Source organism: Zeus faber (genome assembly GCF_960531495.2).
Source record: "Zeus faber genome assembly, chromosome: 4".
Lineage (NCBI taxonomy): Eukaryota > Metazoa > Chordata > Actinopteri > Zeiformes > Zeidae > Zeus > Zeus faber.
In genome coordinates this window covers 17,715,458-17,729,452 of record NC_137191.1, presented here as the reverse complement: position 1 = coordinate 17,729,452, position 13,995 = coordinate 17,715,458, and the positions used below count along the sequence as shown (strand labels likewise).

The window sequence follows — 13,995 nt, the reverse complement described above, 5'->3', positions numbered from 1 at the left end:
GCTGTTGTTTCTTCCCTAATTGCCACGGCTGTACATTCCCTCTTGGATCGCTATCGTACATATAATTTTATGTAAGAGGATTTATCCCAAATTTGCTTAAGTCTTATCGGGAGACCTTGGCCAAATGAGAATACCTTTTAACGTAAGAGCAAGGCAACCAAGTGCCGGGGTCATTACGTGAGAAAACTATTTGTATCGAGAGACTCCGACAGGATTATTCAACCTGTATATTGGGAATTACTTGAGAATTGACTGAAGTGCGGTGGTTCGAGACTAATCATTTGAGACCAATAACTGCAGCAGTAACAAGGCTTGAAAATATCTTGTTGAGGATTGATCCACTTCTTTCATGTTCTAAATGAGATTAAGTATAATATTCACTTCATTTGATCAAAAAAAAGCATTTCGCCTGTGCACACTGTGTGCTCTTCTACTAATACTATTTCATTGTTATTGATGCTGCGTGTTGTGTATAAAAGGCTCTATACAAATAAAGGTTTATATATTATTATTATATTATTATTGTTATATTACTCTTATTGCTAATGGTTCGCATGTAAGAAAAGTATCTGCACAAAGTGGGAAAAACGAGAGAAAATGAATTATCTGACATTTTACTAGGTCATTAACTCTGCGCGCGCGCGGGGGGGGGGGGGGGGGGGGGAGCTTCAACGACGCTCAATTCATTATTGTTATGATTTTATGGCTCGGATTTAGCATAAAATCCACTATAAAACATTTATAAGCGTCCCCCTTCCACAAGGAAAACAGCGATTCCTCTCAGCTCAAACTCTACAGCGCGCCCGAGGGCGAGCGCCTCCTTTTTCGGCTTTTATTCATTCGTTGGATTTTTTTTATGATTATAATGTTTTTTTTTCTGTTTTTTTTTTTTTTTTTTGTGTGGGGTTTGTTTTGTTGTTGTTGTTGTTGTTGTTGTTGTTGGGTTTTTTTTGACGTCATTTCGAACACCTCGCCCCGGCCTTCTGACAGGTCGGCGTCCCCCCCCCCCCCCCCCCCCCCCCCCGCGACCTGGGGTGCGCGGCCGGCCCCGCGCGCTCTCCCGCGCCCTCCTCCTACGTCACCGTGCGCGCTCCTGTTCTCGCGCGCTGGTTAAAAAGCAGGAGGGTGGCGCACGGGGAAACATGTGAGCGCTCCCAGGACCCAGTGAGAGATATCACTTCACTCTTTCATTTTCATTTTTAACCCAACGCACCAAGGCACTGCGCAGAAACGGAATCTATATCTAAAGGAAACAAGGTTTTTTTTTTTTTTGGGGGGGGGGGGGGGGTTTTTTGTAATTTTTTTTAAATTGTGTTCACCACTGGTGATTTTTATTGGGGTTTTTTTTTTTTTGTTTGTTTGTTTTTATTTCTGAGTTGTATCAAATATACAGGAGCAAGCGTTGTGTATAATTTATTTTTTAAACTGTCTGTATTTATGTAGAATAATTCCAAAAATTAACTGACTTCATTAAATGAAATAGTCCATATAACATACAGCTTATTTGCTTCACATTGCCAACGTGCTTTAAGGTCTAGTAAGACAAAATAAAGAAAGACATTTCACCGTGCATGGTTATTATAATATATATATTATATTTTAAAGGGCACTTGAGTTCGCCTCGAACTTTTTTTTGTTTGTTTGTTTTCTTTTTCTTTTCTTTTTTAAAAACCCCATTTTTGATAGTATAGCATGAAGCATTTGCAATTCGTACTCGTCCTGGCCATCGCGGTGAACGTGTGGGAATGCGGGGACGCGAAGTTCGGGGAGAGGGGGGAGCTGAGCCCGCGGAGACGGAGGTGTTACGACGGCAGCGCGCCCAAGCGGGTGAAGAAGCGGGACAGAAAGCTGTCACCGGAGCCCGGCGCCGGCAGCGGGGAGCTCTGCCACAGGTTGTACCCCCGGGTGTCCTGCTGCCCCACCCGGAGAGCCGCCTTCCAGATCCTGCACCGGAGGGACGCCCGGGTAGGTCGCGGGGGGAGCCCCGCTTCGCGCTTGTTTACGGCCATGTTTCGTTTGTCCTTCTTCCAGCTCGATTCCACGTTATTCGGTGGTGATGCAAGACCCGCGAGCGATTCGTTCGCAGCGAACGGATCTTTAAACGATTCGGTAGTCGGGAGTTACTCTGGCAAAAAAAATAATAATAATAATAATAATGAAAAAAAAAAAAAGGTGTAGTTTCGTCCGATTCGCCCGCGACTCGGTGAGAGCAGCCGGGCGCACGTGGCATTCACCCGAGTCCGAAGCTGGATTCAACTGAATCTGAATTCAACCGAGTCTTCATTTCGATTCACCGAGTAAACGACTCTTTTTTTTTTTTTTTAACGAGTGACTCGTCAAGAACCGAATCTCCAAAAAAGAAGTGAACCTATCGTCGCTAGGCACGGGGAAGGTTGGTACAACTCGCTCTCACCTCCTCGAAGTCTCACCGAGACCCCCCCCCCCCCTCGTCGGTGGTACTTTCGAGTTCAACGACGGCAGCAACATCTCCGTGTTGTCGTGTTTTGATTGCACCCGTTGACTTGCTTATCCTCACGTTTCGTTAACGTCCCGGCACGAACGCGACCGCGCGAGGAAAGCGCAGCCGCGACGGGGCCGCGACCCACGCGCTCCCAGGTTACCATGGTTATCGCTCTCGGTTTTACGTTGACGATGTGTTGTATTATTGTTGTTGTTGTTGTTGTTTTACAGCGTTCTCCACCTTGTGCGGCTAATTTCTCCGTCGACTCGAGGTCGTTCTTTGCCCAGTCAGCTGTCGGCAGTCCGCCGAAAGCAAAGTCGGGGAAGCCAGGGTTCCGCGCACCGCACCGCACATGTGTTAAACCGCGTCGTAAATGGCTTAAAGTAGCGCAGATGGGTGGAACTGGTGCTGCGCGATTAATCGTATTAGCGTCGCTCCTTTTATTGCACTCCAGGGTTGTAACTTTATTCTGCTGGGTGATTCCTGAACGTAAACCCAACAACAACAACAACAACCCCCCCCCCCCCCCCCCCAAAAAAAAAAAAAACAAGAAAAAAACGAATTGCGTTATATAGGATCTGCTGGAACGTCACCGCACCAGTCTCATCTCAAAACCTCCCCGAATCGCAACACAACAAAGCAAAACATATTGCACCAGTTAATGTGCTGAAGTCATGCAAATCAGAGGGGAAACTGAATGGAGCCGAGTCGACTTCTCCTCCTCCTCCTCCTCCCCACTACACTGCCCACACACGGAGAGCCTGTTTTGGGGTTTTGGTTTTTTTTTTGCTTATAGCAAAAGAATAACAACAACACCATTGTGTTTGTTGGTTTCACTAATGGGAGAACCCCCAAGTCACCAGCCCTGTCCAAGTGTTAATGCCTTTGAGAGGGTGGATGTCCTCCACTAGATCCACCCTGCCAACCGACTTACACCTATTCCCAAAGGGCAAGTGTTGTTGCTTCGCCTTCATTAGAGCTCCCCCCCCCCCTCTCCCAGATTGTTTGATTGTTTGCAATTGAATTGAATGACAAGTGATTTTTTTTTTTTTCTTTTTCCCCCAAGTGTGGCATTGTGTATTGATATGTTTGTTCCGCCAATTTTGCTGACAAAGCCCATTACGCAGATGCTGTCATTGATATAAGTAATTCTGTAACAGCTGCTCCCTCACATCGTGCTCTGCAATTTTGGGGGACGGTGTAGTGTGAAGGTGCACTTAAAGAAAAAAAAAAAAAAAAAAAAAGTCAGTTTAATCGTCTAGCATTCAGAAAAATATAAAATATAGGGTGGATAAACAGTGAATGACAACTGCACAGCATCGCACAGCAGCAACTCTGTTTGGGAATATGGCCCACCGCCAGCCTGTTTCCTATTATTACGCATGCGGTCAGTAAATGCGCTATTAGTGAAACACGTTGCCATTTTGTTACCTCTTTTGAGGAACGATTTGCTGAATTTGGGAAAGAACAAACAAAAGGTCCACTTGTTCTTATTTGGATGATGGCAACCTTGGACCCCATCCCAGCAACATATGGGCACAGGGCATGGCTGAGAGCACACAAATGCTACTATCCGTGAACCCTGTGCCAGCCCATGGCACAAAGAATCAATGGGCAATTTAGAGCAGGAGAACAGACATGCAGATGACCCTACATTGCCTGGGAACAGGGAGTAAGGAGACGAGGAAGACACCACTCAGATGTTTTAGAAGGGCTGTGGCCATCCTGAAGTCAACACATTTCCTTGGGTTGGTGTTAATAGTATGAGTGAGGCACAAAAAAAAATAGAGCAAAGTCACAGAAAATGTGATTGAACTGCAACAACGGACTTGACTCAGAATGTCTCCTTGCTTTATTACACCCTGATAGCGCGTCTCCTCATTACCGCGTGGCGCGTCATGGTGATGTACATCTCAGATGGTCTGTATTTGCCGGGGCTGGAACAAGGCTCCGTCTATGACAAGACACGCGTCCATTTTCCATCGTTGCCTTTCGTCGGGAGGAGCACGTAAGGCATCCATATGTCGGGCTCGGGTCTGCTGCTCTAATTGACTTCGACAGACTGCTAATTTGTTGATACCAGAGAAGGAATGATGTGCCTGTCTATCTCTCAATTGGTGTTTACACATGGACCTCACACAGAGCAAAACACTACCAGCCTGCGTGTGTGGCTCCTCGAGCAGCACCATGGGCCCAAGCCACCAGATTACATTCTGCTCTATTGCAGCTAATTTGTTCTGTAAATAGTCCCGCTAATTTCTTTCGGAATAATCTTTGTTTTGCTTTTGTTCAGTGTACTTAGATGAGGTTCTGACGCTCTCTTGTTTGACTACATCCATCCTCGCTCCTCAAAACTGTTGGAATTCGGAATTTGATGTTAGTGGATGTTAGGTTTGTGAATTTTGTAAACATGTGAATGAATGTTCCTTTCAGTGGCCAAGGCAGGCGAGTCGAACTCTGAGGTTTTAAAATTAGATAATCAAGCCGCGTGTGTGTGTGTGTGTGTGTGTGTGTTTGTGTGTGTGTGTGTGTGTGTGTGTGTGTGTGTGTGTGTGTGTGTGTGTGTGTGTGTGTGTGTGTGTGGTTGTGTTTTGACATATATCCTCTCCTAAGATTTGAGACTGTCTCTTATCTTCTAATAGTATGAACACTAAAGTAATGCATCGTCCTACAAGGTCGTACGAAGCCACAAATGGAAATTCTCTCTGGACATCATTCAGCATTGTTTAGGGTGTTAATCACAGACTATTCTAATCGGGCCGTGGTCCTTGTTGCGTGTGGTCTCCAGATTTTCTCTACCAATAATACGGAATGTGGACGTCTCCTGGAGGAGATCAAGTGCGCCCACTGCTCGCCCAACGCCCAGGTGTTATTCCACTCCCCGGACATGGACAAGATGCCACACAGGGAGCCGGACCTGCCGCGGCTCTGCCAGGACTTCTGCCGCGAGTTCTACTACACGTGCAGGGGCCACATACCAGGTAGGAAACACAACAAGGGATGGTGGCAAAGAAGATGATCTTCACTGTCTGTTCTCCAGCCCTCATCCTCACACTCCCAAATCAGCTCCTAATCAAATTATAGTAATACTGTATTATAGTAATAGTAATACTATCAAGAATAGCCTACACATGCAGAAGTGAGCATAGGCAAAATAAACAGCTGCATAGATCACCTCTTCTTAACATCTTTTATGTATGATTTTAATATAATTTAAGATAGAAACATTTAAAAAATGTTATCTATGGATTTAGATAAATAATTGCGGGTTTGTATAAACAATTTCTGAATATTTGTAAAAATTTTCGGTAACAAAATGAAACAAAAATTCACTCTTTTAATTTGTTGACATGTTATTTTTGTTCATTTTCAAATCATACACAACAGATTGAGACATGTGTCAAAAGTTTCTAAAAGTATGATATAAGCTTTAATTATGGTAGTGAATACTGAAATGTATGTAAAAAAAAAAAAAGAGAAAAGAGTTGGGGGGGCCCCCAAATAAAATGTCTGCCGGGTGCAATCCACCCATTTAATCTCTGTGCACATGGAGCACAAGCAGGCTCCTTTGTTTTTTTTTTTGTTTTTTTCAAATGTAAAGTAGTGCGTAAGAGCCCCAGCCCGTGAACATTCGTTCGCCCTCTTACCTCATTTGACCTCAGATACGCCTCGCCGGCGTGCACGCCTCGCCGCTCGGCCGTCATCATCAACACGTTAGCGGGACGTCTCAGCGCGTAGCGCCCATGCAGACACTGCATCACTCTCCTAATTAGTCTGCACTCGGTGGGTGTAGCAATTAGCCTCGCAAAAGTTATTGTGCGCTTTACGACATCCTCCCTCCAGACCCTTTGTTCAGTCAAGCTGTTGTTTTTGGCACCGATGCGCCGTAAGGTTTGCTCTCCTCCACTTTTGAGTCGAACGGATTCGTAAACATGTTGCTTTTTGTTTCGAGCTTAAGTGCAACATCGTAAAGAGCAGTTGCTCGCGTTTAAGACGCCGAAGAAAATTTGAGAAAATACCGGCGGCATGTGGAAACTGTGCGATAGCTCCTCTTGTTAATCTGCCACACTCGCAAAAGGCATTACTGAATGGGCCATAAAATTGTCGGAAAAAAAAAAAAAAAGTATGATTTTTTTTATTTTTTTTTTATGACTTGTTAGTTCATACTCCCCACCATACAAGAAAACCCCTCCGCCCTTAATGCCTGGGGTCATGCCTATGTTTTGGTATATGTAAGCAATAAGCTGTAGTCTAGACATGACTCCCTTGCATTTCCTTTGCTTGCGCCACCAGTGGAGCGCGCGGCCCCGCAAACCATCTCCAAATTACTGCTCGTACGTCACCGGGTTGCTTTTTTTTTTTTTTTTCATGGTATATCAGAATGAACAGGAGCATAACTAGAACATCGCTTTTCCACCACGAGGCCTCACACACAGACGAAAGGAATCACCTCATTGATGCAGCACTTAGTAGATATGACAGCACACTTTAATGCTCGTCGTCCCGCCGTCTCCTGAAGGGTTCGGGCCTTCAGAAGTATTCCCTTTGAAGGCCTGTTAGAAAGCAGGTACCAGTGCATTCCAAACCGTGATCAAACGTTCTTTGGGGCTGTTTTCTAACCCTGCCAAGTTCTTCTTCCTATCTCTGTTGCTGCAAAACCGATAAGATCTGCCGAGATTTGCAAACAGAGAACAGTTTCAAACACAGTTGTGCGCGACCCACCCACATGGTTACCCCTCAAGTCGAATATCAAACGCGTGCATTCCATCTGGGTCCAGACTATCTCCTGCGAGTCTGTATTTTAATGGTCGTGCCATGTGACCCATCACGTCTTACAAGCATTAAACTATGTATTGAGAGGAACGTGCTCTTCCTCGAGAGATGGCGGGAAGCAGGGTGGCTGAAGTCGCACTAAATCCCGGTGAGATGACGGCCAAATGGACCAACAGAGCTCAAACCAAAAAGCCTTCAGGGGGAAGGGAATTCTGCTTTGGAGGAATCCAAAGAGGTTCCTCTTGTTCCTTTTGACACCGTCTTCTTCCATCACTCCAATCCAACATATGTGGTGACGAATGACACATTTATTTTTCTACAATGGTTTTGTGTATGTAAAACTGCTGAAGTGCATCAAGATGTCAAGTACTTTGGGTGGGCCACCCAGGTTGCCTTGGAAGATAACCAGATGGAAGTATAACTTTAGCGAGTGCCGGGGAGCCAGGGACACGGGCTGCTCTCTCTCTCTCTCTCTCTCTCTCTCTCTCTCTGCCTCTCTCTCTCTACTCTAACTCTCGCTCTCTCTGTCTCTCTCTCTGCCTCTCTCTCTCTACTCCAACTCTCTCTCTGCCTCTCTCGCTCTCTCTGTCTCTCTCTCTTGCCCTCTTTCCTTTTTCCTCACACTTTTTTTCCATTAAAAATGTGCAGATCTAAAACCTGCACTCCTCCTGCACCTCTTTGCTGTACATCTACAGGGATTTGCCAACTCTTTTGTTGAGTGCAAATACCAAATATACAGAGGGTAAAACACTCTTCCTGGAGATTAGATTCTATTTTAAACTAACATCAGTTATTTTCACAGCATTAAAAGATATTAAGAGATCTTATATACTGAGATATCACAATATATAAGATGGTGTATTAGATGCCATTCAATAATAATTACACTCACTAATCCAATAAACATAACACAATAAGAATCTCTCCATCCATTTGCCCAATCAGGCCATGGGCTGACTCCTTATTCCTCCCAAAAGCCATTCACTCTCAATTCACCCCATGTCTGCCACCTCCCCAATAGATTCTCTTTTTTTCTCTCTCTTTTCCCCCTCTTCAACCTACTCCCCTAGCCCCCGTACCTTAGGTCCCCGGCCAGCATGGTTAAGATAACTACAAGCCCCAGTTGGTGGGTGGTAAAGCCTAGGAGAAATGTTTGTGTGTTCACCATGTGTGCACATGTGCAGGCCTTAGTGTGTGTGTGTGTGTGTGTGTGTGTGTGTGTGTGTGTGTGTGTGTGTGTGTGTGTGTGTGTGTGTGTGTGTGTGCGTGTGCATGTGCGTATTTGTTTGTGTGTGTGTGTGTGTGTGTGTGTGTGTGTGTGTGTGTGTGTGTGTGTGTGTGTGTGTGTTGATCTCCATGTTGTGTTTAGATGTTTTCGGGGATATCCTATCACCTCCAGTATTTGGTGCGGTCAGTCCCTGTGGTTGGTGTGAGGGAGGGGGCAGTGGGGGGCACATGAAAACAGGGCTCTCCCTGTTTGTGTTTTTATCACTGGTGTATTTGCTCTTCTCCTCCCTCTGAGGGGTTGACTAAGGGAAACAATATTGGTATGGTTGTTTTTAGGTCGCAAAGGGCCACTAAGATTGACTGTGCATTACTTCTTTTTTTTTTTTTTTTTTGGCCCTCTGTGGTTTGCCTCCAGGGGGATTAAAGAAGGAAACGGAGAGGTTTCTATAGCGGTGGAATAATGGGATTTTCCCATTGCCTTATGGTTACATTAAAATCGTTAGGGTAACAAAATGTTGAAAAATAAATCACTATGTAAATATTTGTATAATACATTCACACACAAATTTTAGGATTCCAGAAGGCACCCTATATGAAAACGAAACAAATGTTAAGGATTTTGCGTTTAAAATTTTAAATACACATTTTAAAACGTTTTTGAACTTTCCATTTTGGAATGCCAGTTTTCACTACATGCTTCATGATATACCGACAGCCAGATTCAGCATAAAGCAAAACTGAAAGTGTGGGCTCAGGCACCCCTCTCAGGTTACTACTGATGAATCACTTCGTCCAAACTGCAACTGTGGAATCGCAGGTTCTATACGATAGGTTTCCATTCGCCCGGCAAGGTAGAGGTCTACGCCGCCGTCTGCAAAATGTCATGTCAGGATGGATGTTTTAGGCTGTTTCGTTGACAGTTGGTGTGCGCTGCTTTCAGAGAGAGAGAGCGAGAGAGGGGAGGTGGGAGGCATGGTTATGTGATATTAACAAAGCTCGCATATGACTGGACAAACAGCTGGTCCAATCTGAACACCAATCGCTCCTAATGTCTTACTCCCATATTTCCACGTCCGCATTACGGGGGGGGAAGAGCGAACCAGTTAGGGCCGTCGCACATTCACAAGTTCATAAATCACGAAGCTGTGATATAAAAGAGAGAGTTTGGTCCGCTCCGCTCTACGAAAGGAGAAGGGGGGGGGGGGGGGGGCGTAGTGTACGCGCCGCGGTTCGGTTCCAAGATTCATTTGGCTTGGCTCGCTGTCCTTTCACTTGTTCATTTCATCCCAGTCTAGCCAGGATTTGGTTTGGCTCATCTAGTATAATTCCAAACTTCCCCAACACAAAAGCGCACACTCTCGTCTCTCTCTCTCTCTCTCTCTCTCTCTCTCTCTCTCTCTCTCTCTCTCTCTCTCGCTCTCTTTCTCTCTCTCTCTCTCTCTCTCTCTGCCCTTTTCTCCTTCTCACACTCCCTTTCCTCCCCACCCTGCAGAACACACACACACACACACACACACACACACACACACACACACACACACACACACACACACACACACACACACATACTTACTCACACACACGTACATAACTAACATAGCATACTCATAACTCAGCTACAGTGTTTACTGGGATGTTCGTATTTCAAAGCCATAAAACAATATCTGAGGCCGGTATGAAGTGATTTTGCTGCGCATTCTCTCCATTTAAGACATTGTCTCTGCCTGTCTCTATCTCTCTCTCTCTCTCTCTCTCTCTCTCTCTCGCTCTCTCTCTGTCCCTCCCTCTCTCTCTGTTGTGTTTGGTAGAGCTGTTCCAAGCTGACGTGGATGAGTTCTGCCAGTACTATGGGGGCAGAGACGGGATGCCGTGCTTTCCAGATTTTCAGCGAAAGCAACCGCGAGGCCAAGAATCCAACTACTTGGGAGATGAGAAAATCGGAGATATCAGCAGGTTGGTCGCTCCTCCCCTCTCTTGAAGTAGATGTAGTTGTCTGAACATTTCACCTTTATTGAACAATGTGAGCAGAGGTTTTTGCGCCAGGTGCGGCCTCCCGTTATTTCAAAATGAGTTCACTGGGTCACTGCGACGCAGACCGTACTTTTCAGACAGAATGCCATGCCGTCCCCTTTTCTGATCCCAAAGTTTGTTCAGGGGGCCTTTACTCAGCTTTGGCTGCATAATGAAAATGCTTATCCAGCGTCATTTGGCCTTCGTCCCTCTTTGAAAATGTCTGTGCGCCGCACGGGGCTTTACCCTTTTGTCTGCGAGGGAAGGCCTTTCATCTGTTTTCCCTGAGGCGCAGTGCGGCTCAGCGGCCAGGCAGCGTGCGGCGCGCTCACCTTAATGGGCGTCGCTGAACATTTTGGTCAAATTGCTCATATTGCTTAGCCAAGAAAGCCCGAGAAACGTAATTTCTATCTTTGAGCTCATCTCCGGAGAGGTATTGCTAGCCAGCGTGACTGCGGCGACGCTAGATTACGCTGGAGACAAGTTAAAAAAAAAAAGGAAAAAAAAAAATGACAGGCTTGAGTCAGCTCTGTTGCCATCATCATCATCATCATCATGCCTTCATTAGACGTCCCAAAGGTTTCAAGAGCGCACTCGCTTGTCAGTTGTGAAACATCGAAATTACTTCTCAATTACGGAGTTTCATGTGCAATACTCTGAGCTCTCCTTCCCCACTGCGATGAACTCATTTCTAGAACGTTTTACCTCCCCTTCCAAATATCCGTCACACATGCCACTACCCCTTAAATTGAACATATCTGCAGCCGCTCCCCACAAAACACTTACGCGATACCTAATCTCCCCTCATCCTGCTGGCTGGATTATTGGTGTCCATCAATCCCTCCACCTCTGACCTTTTGTACCTCTCCGGTCGCCTAGGAAACACAAACACAACTGCTACTGTGCCCAGGAGGTGTTGAGTGGTCTCCGGCAGCCGGTGGCGGTGGTGCACTGCGGGGACGGCTCGCAGCGCCTCTTCGTCCTGGAGAGGGAAGGGATCGTCCGGATACTCACCCACGAGCTGGAGCTGCTCAAGGAGCCCTTCCTGGACATCCACAAGCTGGTGCAGAGCGGCCTGAAGGTAGGAAGGAGCCGCCCCGTATCATGTGACCACACGCACACACGCACACACGCACACACTCACGCACACACACACACACACACGCGCACACACACACACACACACACACACACACACACACACACACACACACACACACTTCCCTAAGCTTCACTGTTAGCAATGGACCCAGAGGTGAGGAATCTTTATATAGACGTTATGTTGGGACACGCTTTTGTTGTCTATATCAATGATGATCGAACCTCCATTTTCCTCATACATTGAGCTCTGCAATACTTCAAAGGGGATCAGGGGAATATCTTGTTCCGATATCCTGCTTTAAATTAAAATGCACCTCAATATGATGACTTCTGCCGGCTTCACTGAGAAGGGATTTTCTAAATGTCTGTGTAGATTTTGATATAAAAATGTATATAATTTATGAGCATATCAATGCGATACTAAATTCTTCCACATCACCCGGCCCTGCCACAGCGCAATAATGCGCCAGAGAATTACCTCAACAACCGCCTTGCGACAGAAATGGTGTCACCCAAACAAAATTCCAACCTATTTCTGGCGTCTGTGTGGAACACCTCCCATGCCAACACAAATCCCTTCAAAGTGGTGCTTGCTCAGTGGTAACGTTCAATTACACAATCACAACAAAATAACAGGCATTCATCAATTGCAAATTACAGTGGAACCTAGTTTCTATGAAGGCCACACGTACAACGCTCGTTTGCGAGCCGGAAATGTTCCGTCGACTGAAATATGAGAGAACATTTTTTTTATCTGAGGTTTAGCTAAGCAAGAAACAAACATTTGGATGTTCTTCATTATTCAGGAGTCAGCATTTATTTTTTATTTCTTTGTTAACCCTCAAGATTTGACTTAGCGGCTCTCTTAAATCCAGCCCCGGCTCAATTTGACGGAAATGACACGGGGTAACGGGAGACATATTGGGTGAAGACGGCAGAGCAAACACGCTCCATAGCTGTGGTTTGCGTGAGACATGGGAGTTCTTCTGACGGGGAATTCACACCTTTGTCTGCCAGACCCCCGACTGTCATCAGATCCCGGCGTCCAGAGAAGGGACACGATGGGCGAATGGACCATTCGGTGTCCTGCTGGTCGGCCTGGCACCACAGTAAATTTGCGTCGTCCTTCCAAAATCCACTTAAGAATTCGACCGATCGTCTCTATGGCGGGGAATGTTTAATACTGAGAAAAAATGTTCCCAATAGACCATAAAATCCAAATCTCATTTATCTTCTCACCATCAACATTCTCGACCATTCCACCACTGACTTGGTAGCACTAAATGGAATTTGTACTGCGACTCCACATTTACTGTTTGTTTGTTGCGCTGAGAGATCCAGTTTGAAAATTGCTCCTAAAATGTTTGGATAGCGGGAGATTGCACGGAGCGATGGGGTAGGTGGGATGTTTAGGGGGCACACTCCCGGACGGGAAGTTTATCTATCACGCATGCCTCTCCGCTCCTCTTCCGACGAGGCCTCGGAGTTTACGGCGAGTCAAACGGAGCGCGGCGACTGGATAGGAGAAGTGCCCCCTGCGGGACGCCCTCCACCCGCCCCCTCCAGCCTCCCATCGTCATTAAACCTTCAGCTCGTTGGGGATAAAAATGATCATTATGACAATGAGACGCGGCTCAAACGCAAGCGGGGGGCCCCAGGAATCCTGTTTTTTTTTTGTTTTTTTTTGTAGTTGTGCAGGCTGATGGAATGATGGAAGGGCCCCCCCTCCCTCCCCAACTCCCCTCCTCCCCCCCTCCGGCCACAGGGGACCAGGGGGAGTGAGGTGTTTACTGGCTGCATCAACAGGATGGAGCTGCCTTTACACAGAGAGAGGAACCCGAGGCCCCCCGGGGGGGGCACGGGAGATAACGCGTTTATCATCAGCTCCATGCACATGCTTTGATTGTAATGTTCTGTGCTTCCACCATCCCACCACCACCCCACCCCCCACCCCCCACACCCCCATCCCTCCCTCCCTGGATCCCCTGGTGCCAATTAAGCCGACCTGCTCCGAAACAATGCTGCGCTGAAGCGGTGCAGGCTGCAATGTGGGTGTTCTCCCTTTCTTGAAATCCTATCTATCGCTTCCCACACACACACACACACACCCACACGCGCGCGCACGCCATCATCTCTTTTTATGTGTGTGTGCATGTGTGAGAGACACTTGCCGGATTCCTTTTCCCCAGTAGGAAGTTATATAAACTCTCACAGCTCTTTAATATTTCCACCATATTTATTATGAATTATTTTTTATTTTACTTCCTATTACATTATTCTTTTGTCGCCCTTAGCTGCCCATAAAGGACAGTCATGATGTTATAATAGTTATTTCAATATTCATCCGGATCCACATCTGGATCACAGTTTGTGTGTTGGTAGGCCCATCAGAGACCCAAATGTATGTGCACAGGCACTGAAAA

The 13,995-nt window shown here is 46.3% G+C and overlaps 1 protein-coding gene across 1 annotated transcript in view; it reads left to right on the top strand.

The window, feature by feature from the left end:
• Positions 1 to 1,692: 1,692 nt before the first annotated feature.
• The window catches only part of hhip (hedgehog interacting protein), a gene marked incomplete at both ends in the record, with an annotated part of 35,935 nt that continues 23,632 nt past the window's right edge, over positions 1,693 to 13,995 (top strand). Inside the window, 4 exons of the mRNA XM_079999616.1 lie at positions 1,693 to 1,965; positions 5,250 to 5,442; positions 10,270 to 10,414; positions 11,351 to 11,552. Of these exons, the coding sequence (XP_079855742.1) occupies positions 1,693 to 1,965; positions 5,250 to 5,442; positions 10,270 to 10,414; positions 11,351 to 11,552 (813 nt within the window). The remainder of the gene's footprint in view (positions 1,966 to 5,249; positions 5,443 to 10,269; positions 10,415 to 11,350; positions 11,553 to 13,995) is intronic.